The sequence below is a fragment of the Salvelinus alpinus genome, chromosome 12, assembly GCF_045679555.1.
Source record: "Salvelinus alpinus chromosome 12, SLU_Salpinus.1, whole genome shotgun sequence".
Classification (NCBI taxonomy): domain Eukaryota; kingdom Metazoa; phylum Chordata; class Actinopteri; order Salmoniformes; family Salmonidae; genus Salvelinus; species Salvelinus alpinus.
In genome coordinates, this window is record NC_092097.1 from 46,545,646 (window position 1) to 46,559,047 (window position 13,402).

The 13,402-nt window shown below is 44.5% G+C and overlaps 1 protein-coding gene across 2 annotated transcripts; it reads right to left on the reverse strand.

Annotated features, from left to right (window-relative positions):
• Positions 1 to 13: 13 nt before the first annotated feature.
• On the reverse strand, positions 14 to 13,158 carry LOC139536249 (zinc finger protein ZXDC-like). 2 transcript variants are annotated; one of them, XM_071336608.1, is made up of 10 exons: positions 11,083 to 13,151; positions 8,561 to 8,713; positions 7,034 to 7,112; positions 3,563 to 3,693; positions 3,296 to 3,466; positions 2,484 to 3,208; positions 2,076 to 2,157; positions 1,506 to 1,678; positions 1,163 to 1,264; positions 14 to 754 (listed from the first exon to the last, which is right to left on the reverse strand). In XM_071336608.1, exons 1-10 carry the CDS (start codon positions 13,121 to 13,123, stop codon positions 668 to 670), a joined length of 3,744 nt encoding a protein of 1,247 aa, XP_071192709.1. In that variant the 5' UTR covers positions 13,124 to 13,151; the 3' UTR covers positions 14 to 667. The 2 variants fall into 2 exon arrangements, 1 of the variants encoding a protein (XP_071192709.1); XR_011667281.1 differs by lacking the exons at positions 14 to 754; positions 1,163 to 1,264 and having other exon boundaries at positions 1,612 to 1,678; positions 2,456 to 3,208; positions 11,083 to 13,158.
• Positions 13,159 to 13,402: the final 244 nt, after the last annotated feature.

The window sequence follows — 13,402 nt, forward strand, 5'->3', positions numbered from 1 at the left end:
AATAAATGTAGAATTGTGCTTCAATCTTTTATTTAATCTCCTGGCGATTGGATTCAGACATTTTGTAAAACAAGGCTAATAAATAACTAGATGGAAGTCGTCACACATAGATAAGCATTACAGATATTATAAACAAGTGGACCGGCAACATTTTGAACGTCTCATTCCTACGTAGCTCATATGACAGCTGTAGAAAAATATATCTGACCCTACCCACCACCAAAAAGTTAAAACTACATAAAAGTCTAACAAACAACTACATAAGTCTAACAAACAGAAAGTGTCTGCTAAATGGATGAGTATAGTACATCATGTCTGTAAGGCATTATTAGACAGAAGCTCTGACAACAGCACAGTGTATGAGTGTCTGGCAACATGGCAACGTAGCTGAGACTGACAAGACGTCACAGTTTGACAAGAGACGAAGGACCTACTGGATGTGCAAAACGACAGTCTCTCTTTAAAAAGACAGACAGCGTGTCTTTCTCGCAATCATGATTGTGGTACAAACAAGATTTCGGAAACAGTAAAAAGTGAGAAGAAAAAAAGTCCCAAAATGTAAATGTTCATTTAATTTATCATTCAACTCTTCCCAAGGTGCATTTGGTTCTGGGTTCCACTTCATCCACACCCCAGATGTACACAACTTTCTCATACCCCCTCCCTCTCACTCCAGGTCCTGCAGGTTGATGGTGCTTCCTGTAAACTGGGAGTTGTCCGAGCCATTGTCTTCCTCCGTCATAGCAGGAGGTTCCTGAGGAAAGGCAGACAGAAATGACTCATTTAGTTCTACTTCAATTACAGTACAGGCAAATACACCCCAATTATAGTACAGGCAAACACACCTCAATTACTTACATTCAAATACAGACCTAACTAAAAAGCTTAGCTTAAATCCCTTCCATCTTTATTTTTAAAACATCTCCATTTCAGGATTGCAGTGGTTCTCAATTAAACTGGCAGCTCACTACATATGTGACGACCTATGGAGGACACATTGTTTTGTCCAGTTAAAAAGAGACTCTCCACCACTTTAAGACCTCACATTAATGATGTCCAGCAACATACCAGTGTCTAGATATGTTCAAATGTTGATTTTATACATCTGTATAAGAAACGGTGCTAAGAAATGACCCTTTATGATTTCATGGGGAGTACTCACCTGTAGGATGTTGACTGGCAGGTCCACGGTCAGCTGGGAATGGGAGCTGGAAGGCTGGGAGCTCAGCTGGAAGGCTAGGTCCCCTTCACTGGCCGGGTCATCCTGACACAGACAAATACTTTATATGAATCCATAAATCACATTACATTCAAAAGGTCAGATGCATGGATACTAAAAAACCTCCATATAGCCAGGTGGCCCCTGCCAGCGGACACACGCACAAACTTATTTTGGCCTGTAATACATGCCTTCACCTTGGCATTCTGCTCTGTGCTTTATAGAAAGAAATGCTGAAAAAGTAATTAACAGCATTCTAAATGTTGCTGTTAGAGAACCTTCTCACCTGCAGGAGTTGTATCTGAACATACTGGGCCCCTGTGACAGGGTCACAGATAGTCAGTCCCCCATTGGCTGCTGCAGAACCTTCAACAAAACGGGTGCTTGTGGGAACCATTGGCACTGAGGCACTGCTGGCCTTCCCGCCTTTACTCTTCCTCTGGCACAATCCTGAGCTTGCTGTGAAGACAATGAAACAAAAACAGCTTTTGAATGCAGGTTCAATCAGTTTCCACAAGCACTGCTACAAAACAAATGCTAGCTTGGATGTTGCTTTAATTTATTTTTTATTTAACTAGGCAAGTCAGTTTAGAACAATTCTTATTTACAATAACGGCCTACCCCAGCCAAACCCGGACGACGCTGGGCCAATTGTGCGCCACTCCATGGGACTCCCAATCATGACCGAATGTGTTACAGCCTGGATTCGAACCAGGGACTGTAGTGATGCCTCTTGCGCTGAGATGCAGTGCCTTAAACCTCTACGCCACTCGGGAGCCCAATATGCAACCAACAAATAAATTGTTCCTGTTCGACACTAGACCCATGACGGAGTTGAGTGTGTGTTATAATGTACCTGAGCAGGGGGGGCCGCTCTGTTTCCTCTTCTTGGCCAGCTGGATGGCTCTGTAGTCGGTCCGAGCTGAACCACTACTCTCCTACAAGACAGACGCATAAAAAAAATATGCAGTGACTCACAAAACAACATCGCGTCTCAACGGACGTCAGACCTCAAATGGATCGATGTCAAATGGGTTTGGGGGTAGGGAGATCTGACCCTAGATCTGTGGTTATAAAGAAAAACTTCAAATAAGAGTACACTGAGTCTGCACATTCCAAAAACAGATCGCTAGAGGTTAAATATGATACTGTTCTATTTAATTCTGTGAATAGACCACTCATCAGTGCTTTGAAGGGCAACTTGTAATCAGAGTGTTCGTTTGGTAAGCCACTCACCAGAGCGTTCGTTTAGTAAGCCACTCACCAGGAAGGAGTAGGCTGAGATGTGGCTGAGCACGGAGTCCTTCTGCGGGCTGAAAGTGCTGCCGCCGCCATGGCCCTTAAACTGGGTCAGCACCTTGTCTGCCTCGTGCTGCCCCAGCACCTCCACACAGTCCAGCCTCGGCCTGCTGCCAACCCTGCTCCCTCCAGCCTCAGCCACCTTAGAAGGGGACGAGAGGAGCCCGGGCCCGGGGGGCACAGCCAGGGTTGAGGGAAAGGGCTCGGGGGACAGTGCACTGGAGGAGCTGAGGATGTGGTGGTCCGCAGAGGAGCTAGCAGCTTGCATGGTGAGGACTGTGAGGGAGCCTAGGGCCTCGGGGGTAACCGTCTGCACGTCTTCCAGGTGGAGGGTGCCCCGAGTAGGGAGGACTCCCCCGACCATGTCGTCCCCGGCCGCAAGGATAAGCGGTTCCAAGGAAGCTTTGGCCACGGTGGCGCCATGCCCGGACGTGCACAGGGCTGAGCCAACCGAAGCAGGGTCGATGGCGAGGATTCCCGAGCTGACCAGTGACAGGTCCATGGCGAAGGCACCCACAGGCCGTGTGCCGCGTACAGGCACGGGACCCCCGGGCACAGCAGAGAACAGGGAGCTGAGGTCCAGGTGGGCCAGCTGGTCGCCCCCAGAGCCGGTTCCTGTGGTGGTGGAGGCGCTGACAAGTTCGCTGCTGGGGGTCAGGGTGGGAGTGACCTCCAGCTGGCTCAGCACGTCTGATTGGAGGAGAGAGTCATTACACAAGAAGTGGGGGTATTTGAGCATGTGTTTCTTGAGGAAGTGTGCGCGTGTGTGTTCCGTACCGGGGTTGAGGTGGTGGTGTTTGAGCATGTGGCTCTTCAGGCTACTGCGGGAGGAGAAGTGCTTGCTGCAGTTGGCCACAGGGCAACTGGTCCTCAGGCTGCCCGCATCCTGCTTGTGTTTCTTTGAGTGGATATACAGACTGCTCCGCGCTGAGAACTTGGCACTGCAGCCTACAATAAGATAAAAAGGTTTCCATTAACCCTACATGTATAAAATGACCAGACACAAAAAAGAAAGTGACAGTGGCACAAATGAGTGATGCCTACCATCTACATGGCACTCAAAGGGCTTGGTGCCCAGGTGGGTGATGCTGTGGCCCTTGAGGTGCTCTGCCCGGGTGAAGGACTTTCCACAGCCCTCTTCTGGGCAGGTGAAGCGCCTGTCGTCGTCGTGCTTCCTGAAAACAACAGTCGGGGGGGCAATGTAATTCAAGGTTTAATTTATTTGTAATACATACTGTATCAGACAAAAGTTTAGACAACTACTCATTCCATTCCATATTTTTACTATTTTCTACATTGTTGAATACTAATGAAGACATCAAAACAATGAAATAACACATCATGTAGAGTCATGTAGAATCATGTAACCAAAAAAAGTGTTAAACAAAATATATTTTTTTATTTGAGATTCTAAAGTATACACCCTTTGCCTTGACAGCTTTGCACACTGATGAAATTGCTATACATTATGATCTTGTTGCCATCTAATGCACATGCAAATTTTACAAATCAACACTGCAGAGCTCTCCCTGTCTTCTGCCGTGCCCTGATTGTATTATTGCTGATTATATCTGGAAATGTGCATGTACACCCTGGCCCATCTTCTGTTGCCAGCCCCAACTCGGATTTGTGCTCTGATATCTGCTTCAATGATTTCTGCTCTCGTAAAAGCCTGCGTTTTCTGCATGTTAACACTAGAAGTTTATTACCTAAAATGGATCAACTGAAAGTGTGGGTTCACAGCTCCAGTCCAGATGTGTTGGTCATTACTGAGATGTGGTTAAGGAAGAGTGTTTTGAACACTGATGTTAACCTTTCTGGTTATAACCCTTTTCGGCAAGACAAATTTTCCAAAAGTTGGCGGAGTGGCAATCTTTACCAAGGAACACATTCAGTGCTCGGTTGTCTGAACCAAGCCTGTCCCCAAACAATATGAGTTGATGGTTTTACGCGTTAAAAACTTTAAAATAAGTCTTTGTTGACTGTTGCTGGGTGTTATCGGCTGGGTGTTATGTGTTTGTTATTGATAAGGAGCACATGGCTGACCTCTTTAATAACCACTTAAGTCAGGATTCCTATTTGACTCCAGGATTCCTATTTGACTCTGCCATGCCTCCTTGCCCGTCCAACATTTCCCCATCTTCCACCCCTTCTAATGCGAATTCCTCTAATGCTCCTCCCTCTTCTCCCCCTGCCCCGCTACAAAGTTTCTCCCTACAGGCAGTCACTGAGTCAGAGGTGCTAAAGGATCTCCTAAAACATCTGGTTCAGATGGTTGAGACCTTTTCTTCTTTAAGGTTGCTGCCTCTATTATCGCCATGCATATCTCTGACCTTTTTAACCCATCAATTCTCTCTGGGGAGGTTCCAATTGCTTGGAAGGCAGCCACAGTTTGTCCTTTATTTAAAAGGGGGAGATCAAGCTGATCCTAACTGTTATAGGCAAATTTCTATTTTGCACTGTTTATCAAAAGTTTTGGAAAAACGGGTCAATAAATCAACTGACTGGCTTTCTTGATGTCTGGCTTTCTCTCTGGTATGCAATCTGGTTTCCGCTCAGGTTATGGATGTGTCACCGCAACCTTAAAGGTCAATGATGTCACCATTGCCAATCCATGATTCTAAGCAATGTTGTGCTGCTATTTTTATTGACTTGGCCAAAGCTTTTGATACGGTAGACCATTCCACTCGCGGGCCAGCTAAGGAGTATTGATGTCTCGGAGGTGTCTTTGGCCTGGTTTGCTAACTACCTCTCTCAAAGAGTGCAGTGTATAAAGTCAGAACATCTGCTGTCTCAGCCACTGCCTGTCACCAAGGGAGTACAAAGGCTCGATCCTAGGCCCCACGCACTTCTTTATTTTCTTCAACAACATATCTTAAGCAGTAGGAGGCTCTCTCATCCATTTATATGCAAATGATACAGTCTAATACACAGCTGGCCACTCCCTGGACTTCGTGTTAAATACTCTACAATAAAGCTTTCTTAGTGTCCAACAAGCTTTCTCTGACCTTAACCTTGTTCTGAACACCTCCAAAACAACCCATGCTATATTACGGAGACATAACTTATAGATTGACAGGTAAGGGTGCTCTCGAGCGGCTAAATGTCCTTCGGCCATAAGATTTGCCACCAATGCTCCTTATAGGACACATCACTGCACTCTATACTACTCCGTTTACCCCTCGCGAGATCCCTTGGTTGATGCTTATTTATAAAACTCTCTTAGGCCTCACTCCCCCCTATCTGAGATATCTACTGCAGCCCTCATCCTCCACATACATACGTTCTGCCAGTCACATTCTGTTAAAGGTGCCCAAAGCACACACATCCCTGGGTCGCTCGTCTTTTCAGTTCGCTGCAGCTAGCGACTGGAACAAGCTGCAACAAACACTCAAACTGGAGTATTAATTCAAAGAATCAATCATGGACACTCTTACTGACAGTTGTGGCTGCTTCATTTGATGTATTGTTGTCTCTACCTTCTTGCCCTTTGTGCTGTTGTCTGTGCCCAATAATGTTTGTACCATGTTGTGTTGCTACCATGCTGTTGTTATATTTTTAATCCCAGCCTCCCATCCCCGCAGGAGGCCTTTTGCCTTTTGGTAGGCCGTCATTGTAAATAAGAATTTGTTCTTAAATGACTTGCCTAGTTAAATTTAAAAAAAAATAAAAAATGGTGTGTAGATTGAAAAAAAACCCTGTAACGTAACAAAATGTGGGAAAAGTCATGGGGTCTGAATACTTTCCGAATGCTCTGTATGTATCCATCTGTCGGGCTCAGATGCGAGACCTTGAATAGCCTATTTTTGAGTAGTGAAGGCCATCTTTTGGTAGGCCGTCATTGTAAATAAGAATTTGTTCTTAACTGACTTGCCTAGTTAAATAAAGGTTCAATAAAAAGGTGCACCTTGTACTGGAGACAATAAAAGGCCACTTTAAAATGTGCAGTTGTGTCACAAATCAATTCCACAGACATCTCAAGTTTTGATGGAGTGTGCAATTGGCACATTGACTGCAGGAATGTCTACCAGAGCTGTTGCCAGAAAATGTCATGTTAATTTCTCTCCCATAAAATATTTCTGTCTGTAATAAAGCCCTTTTGTGGGGAAAAACTAATTCTGGTTGGCTGGGCCTGACTCCCCAGTGGGTGGGCCTGGCTGCCAAGTGGGTGGACCTATGCCCTCTCAGGCCCACCTATGGATGCACCCCTGCCCAGTCATGTGAAATCCATAGATTAGTGCCTAATGAATTTATTTCAATTGATTGATTTCCTTATATAAACTAACTCAGTAAACTCTTTGAAATTGTTGCACGTTGCATTTATTTTTGTCCAGTGTATATTATCAATTAGGCAAGAGTCTTGACTCAACTATAAATCCAACACTTTCACATAGGATTAATTATTGGGAGGACAGTTGGGAGGTCATAAACTAAAAACACAGGACCCACACTGTCATAATGCACAATGCCTAAACAGAGGGATGGACAGTTGAGTGAGGGAAAGCTTCAAGTTACCTTTTGTGCCTCAGTAACTTGGACATGCTGGTGAAGGACCAGCCACAGGCCTCTGAGTCGCAGACGAACGGCCTCTCGCCTGAAACCAAAAGCAAGACTTAGCCTAGAGAAACTACTGCTGGTGAAACAAACATAATAATAGGAATTTGTGTCTCCATTTTGATCATATCTATCTGTGGCAGTTTTCATTCAGCTTGTATAGTGTTCAGCCAACAAACAATTATATATGATTTTTAAACGGTCTATTATAAAAAATAAAATAAACTGGAAATATCACATTTACATAAGTATTAAGACACTTTACTCAGTACTTTCTTGAATGGAGTTTCTCCCATTCTTGTCGTTGTCCTGTTGGAAGGTGAACCGTCGCGCCAGTCTGAGGTCCTGAGTGCCCTGCAGCAGGTTTTCATCAAGGATCTCTGTACTTTGCTCCGCTCATCTTTCCCTCGATCCTGACTAGTCTCCCAGTCTATGCAGCTGAAAAACATCCCCACAGCATGATGCTGCCACCATATTTCACCGTAGAGACGGTGCCAGGTTTCCTCCAGACGAGACACTTGGCATTCAGGCCAAAGAGTTCAATCTTGGTTTCATCAGACGAGAGAATCTTGTTTTCATGGTCAGAATCCTTCAGGTGCCTTTTGGCAAATTCCAAGCGGCCGGTCATGTGCCTTTCACTGAGGAGTGGCTTCCGTCTGGCCACTCCACCCTAAAGGCCTGATTGGTGGAGTGCTGCAGAGATAATTGACTATCTAGAAGGTTCTCCAATCTCCACAGTGGAACTCTGTCAGAGTGACCATCAGGTTCTTGGTCATCTCCCTGACCAAGGCCCTTCTTCCCCGATTGCTCAGTTTGGCCGTGTGGCCAGGTCAAGGAAGAGTCTTGGTGGTCCCAAACTTCTTCCATTTAAGAATGATGGAGGCTACTGTGTTCTTGGGGACCTTCAATGCTGCAGAAATGTTTTGGTACCCTTCCTCAGATCTGTGCCTCGCCACAAGCCTGTCTCGGAGCTCTATGGACAATTCCTTCAACCCCAATCCTTAGTTTTTGCTCTGACAACTGTGGGACCTTATATAGACAGGTGTGTGCTTTCCAAATCATGTCCAATCAATTGAATTTACCACAGGCGGACACCAATCAAGTTGTAGAAACATCAAGGATAATCAATGGAAACAGGATGCACTTGAGCTCAATTGAGTCTTTTAGCAAACGGTCTGAATGCTTATGTAAATAAGCGATGTTTATTATTTGTAATAAATGTTTTTGCTTTGTCATTATGGGGTAACGTGTGTAGATTGATGCAGATTGTTTATTTTATTTAATCCATTTTAGAATAAGGCTGTAACGTAACAAAATGTAGAAAAAGTCAATGGGTCTGAATACTTTCCGAATGCACTGTATATGTAGTATGGGAACATTTCAGGTGGATGCGACACACAACGCAAGTTCCCTCCTTACTCCAGACAATGTAAATGGCCCGGAGACCTCTTGAAATGTTATATAAACAAATCCATCCTTATAAAGTACCTGTGTGGCTGCGCATGTGGATCTTGATGCGACAGGCCTTGTCGTAGCGCTTGTCACAGCCCGGGTAGGCGCAGATGAACTGGCCCGTCTCACGAAAGTGTGTGCGGTTGTGTGAGAACAGGGCACTGTAGGTGATGAAGTTCTTCTCACAGCCTGAGGTAAGAGACACACACACACACACAGGAAATAAGTGATGACAATACATTTGAATAGTGAACACACACATGCATATAAACCATTTACTCCGATAGAATTAAGCAAGGAAACATGGTCAATGACTTAAAGTAAAAATCCACATACACACATGTATATATACACACATACATACATTACATATATATATATATATATATACACACACATACTCCAACTGTACATACATACACACACATATACACTTATATTTTTTGATGAGTCCACTTAATACAGTCCCAAAAAGTTTTACATATACAGTACCAGTCAAAGGTTTGGACACACCTACTCATTCAAGGGTTTTTCTTTATTTGTACTATTTTCTACATTATAGAATAATAGTGAAGACATTAAAACAATGAAATAACACACATGGAGTGGTCTAGTAACCAAAAATGTTTTCAACAAATTAAAATATATTTTATGTTCTTTGAAGTAGCCACCCTTTGCTTTTCCCCACAGTCTTGCAGGAGTTCCCACATATGCTGAGCACTTGTTGGCTGCTTTTCCTTCACTTTGCGGTCCGACTCATCCCAAACCATATCAATTGGGTCGAGGTTGGGTGATTGTGGAGGCCAGGTCATTTGATGCAGCACTCCATCACTCTCCTTCTTGGTCAAATAGCCCTTACACAGCCTGGAGGTGTGTATGGTCATTGTCCTGTTGAAAAACAAATGAAAGTGGGACTAAGTGCAAACCAGATGGGATGGCGTAACGCTGCAGAATGCTGTGATAGCCATGCTGGTTAAGTGTGCCTTGAATTCCAAATAAATCACTGACAGTGTCACCAGCAAGGCACCCCCACACCACGATTCACGGTGGGAATCACACATTCTGAGATCATCTGTTCACCAACTCCGCGTCACAAAGACATGACGGATTGAACCAACAAATCTCAAATTTGGACTCATCAGACCAAAGAACAGACGTCCAACAGCCTAATGTCCATTGCTCGAGTTTCTTGGCCCAAGCAAGTCTCTTCTTCTTATTGGTGCCCTTTAGTAGTAGTTTCTTTGCAGCAATTCGACCATGAAGGCCTGATTCACAGTCTCCTCTGAACAGTTGATGTTGAGATGTGTCTGTTACTTGAACTCTGAAGCATTTATATGGGCTGCAATCTGAGGTAATGTTAACTCTAATGAACTAATCCTCTGCAACAAATGTAACTCTGGCTCTTCCTTTCCTGTGTCGGTCCTAATAGAGCCAGTTCCATCATAGCGCTTGATGGTTTTTGCGACTGCACTTGAAGAAACTTACAAAGTTCTTGAAATTGTCCACATTGAATGACCTTCATGTCTTAAAGTAATGATGGACTGTCGTTTCTCTTTGCTTATTTGACCTGTTCTTGCCATAATAGGGACTTGGACTTTTACCAAATAACCCCTACCTTGTCACAACACAATTGATTGGCTCAAACGCATTGAGGAAATAACTTAACAAGTAGCGCCTGTTAATTGAAATGCATTCCAGGTGACTACCTCATGAAGCTGGTTGAGAGAATGCCAAGAGTGTGCAAAGCCGTCAAGGCAAAGGGTGGCAACTTCGAAGAATCTCAAAAATAACATTTTAATTTGTTTAACACTTTTGGTTACTACATGAGTCCATGTGTGTTATTTCATAGTTTTGATGTCTTCACTATTATTCTACAATGTAGAAAACAGTAAAAATAAAGAAAAACCCTTGAATGAGTAGGTGTGTCCAAACTTTTGACTGGTAATGTAAGTAGTTGGGATAATGGATTTTCAAGAAGCAAATAGTGCTTTCAAGACAACTGGGTACTCAGAAAAAAAATAAAAAAATAAATCATGACTTCAGTGATCTTCAGGTCAGAGCTCTAGAAAGATGTGTTTCCGACTTGGGTGACCGTTCAAAACTATTTTTCCCCAATCGGAGCTAGTCCCCGTCCCCCTCCCAAAGTTCCCATTTGTCTTGAACACACTGAAATCAACCATTTCCAGGTTGTTTTGAACACAGCAATAGTGTCACTTAACACATCATGATAATGCAAAACACATCATGATGATGTGGCAAGTGACACTCTTGCACCAAGGTAAAATCACAATGTCAGTGATCAGGTCAGAAAGGCGGGACTCTAGAAAGATGCCCACCTTCCCAACATGGAATTCCGAGTTGGATGCCAATTTTTCCCATTCGGGGCTCACCCCTCCGATCCTATATCTTGAAAACTTGACCGCTGACATGCAAAACATTTTAGGACTGTATCAACAGTGAGTGGACTATTGAAACAAACACCAAAATAGTTTGAGTGGTATTTCCTTGAACACAAACATGAGTCAAATTCAACCACACTAAAAAGTAATTTGCCTCACCTGGAAACTCGCACTTGTGCGGCCTCTCGGGTTCAAAATGGGCCCGCTGGTGATTGGTCAGCCGCGTAGCGCTGCGGAAGCGCTCGCTGCAGATCTCGCACACAAAGGTGTTCTCCTGGTCGTGCTGCTTCACGTGCGCCTTCAGGTTGTAGACCGTGGTGAAACAGCGGCCGCATCCCTCCCACTCGCACTTGTGAGGCCGCACCTTGTCGTGGGACTGCAGGTGGCGTTTGAGCTTGTAAGAGGTGGTGAAGGCCCAGCCACAGCCCTCAAAAGTGCACTTAAAGGGCCTCTGGTCCTCAGTGTGGTTAAGAAGGTGCATCTTGAGCTTTTGGCGCGTGTCGAAGGTGCTGGGGCAGCCGGGCTGGGGACAGCAGTACATCGTGACCAAGGCACCTTTCTTGGAGAGTCCCAAAGCGCCGATGATGCTGACAGGCTGGAAGCCGTCATTGTCGACCGAAGAACCCTCTGGGCGCTGGGAAACCAAGTCACCTTCGCTTATGGCACACAGATTCCGGCTCTCCTGCTTGATGACTGGGCACGTTTCCAGGGAGAGACCCAACTCTGACAGTGAACAGTTGTCAGCCAGAGCCAGTTCCGAGTCACTCACAGTCAAATCCAGCCGAGACTGTTCGTGGAGACCTGCCCGAATACCTGCCATGTTGCTTATTTTCCCAATGGATTTGGTCCCGCTATCATAGTTGAGAAGCACTATGTCCTCGTGGTCTTTCATTCCAAGGTGTTCCTTCAAGCCAAATATTCCGTCATCTTTGTGGGTGTAACCATCTGGAGGTGCAGCTAGAGTCAGTATCCCGTTTTCTATGGTTACTATGATGCTTTGGTTGTTAATCATGATGGTTCCAGAGAAGGACTCGGTGGGATCTGCATTGGCTGACAGGCTCCTACCAGTGTCGTAAAATAAGTCTATAGCGTCGCTCATTTCCACAATATCGGTGTTTTCTGAAATCAAGGCAATGCTATCTTGAGCTTCGATCTGAGATGATAATTGGTCAGGCGTGTTGCTGTCAATGTTTTCAATGCAAACTTGGTGGCCACATAGGTTCTCGACATATTCGTTTGTCAAAGCATCATTTTTTTCATTCCCCGTTTCATAACACACAGACGGTTTCTCATTCGTTACAGTTGCCTCACCCTCACTATTTGAACTTGAATTTAACAAACTACACAAATGAACAGTTCGTTTCAAGGCCTCTGCTGCTAAATTGTTCAAGTTGTCATCTGATTCAATAAGAGTACTGGTGGTTTGAAACTCCATCGAATTACATTGATTGATCTTGGAATGTTCAAGCTTCATATTACCGTTTAACGTATCCCCATCTTTATATGGATTTCCCAGTCTGTCTTTATCTGCCCCATTACCATCATCTTGGACAATGTTGAAAACCACATAATATTCCTCTGTGTTTTTATTAGCGTTAGTGGTGCTCTCGCTCGACAATGACTGCAACAGGGAAGCGCCGTCTTCATGTTGCTGCCGTAAAACCGGAGGTTGTAGCTGCTGTTGCTGATATTGTTCCTCTTCTCCTGCAAAGAAAGGCAACGCCATTTGCAATAACTTGTCCCCACTTTCAATTTCGTATTTGTAACCAGTCCTAAAAAAATCGTGTGGAGGTAGTTTTGCGTTCAGTTCCCACGCTTTCAAGGTATTCATGTTACGGAGCAGTTCCCTCGCTTTCAAAGTATTCATGTTACGAAGCCCCACATTCGCTGTTTGGGTTTGAAGTGGGCTATTGTTTTTACCCTTTTGCTTGCAGACGGGCAGGCAAAGAACGCTGCCATTTTCTGCCAGTAGGCGAAATGTAGATGTTCTTGTCCTATTGTTGTTGTCACTTTGAAGTTCATGCGATTCCGAATCCTCCTGTGCTTCATTTTCGTTCGAAATGGAGAGAGAACGTGCCCCTGTCGTTGTCCTAAGGGGATACGAACCTGTTCTTTGTGGGGCGCCATGTTGACAGTGAATGTTTTGGGCATGAGAAAGCCCCTGTATTTCCATCTTTGTATCCCTGTAGCAGTACTGCATAAAAGGCCCGCCCTTCACACAATTATGGAAGGAGACCCGGAAGCCACTCCACAGTCTATGGTGAACCGTGGCCCAAGAGGAGTGAACTGTGGAATGGATCGGGCAAAACCATATTCAAAAGCCCCTAATAGCCTTAATTTATACTCGTTACATTCATGTTATTATCATTGTCATGCGTATTTTCTGAAAGCAAAATGAAGTACAGTATTTTTTAAATGTTTTTATTAATTACCGGGGATTGTGTTATTGAGGACCACTAGGTGCCACTATAAGCTCATT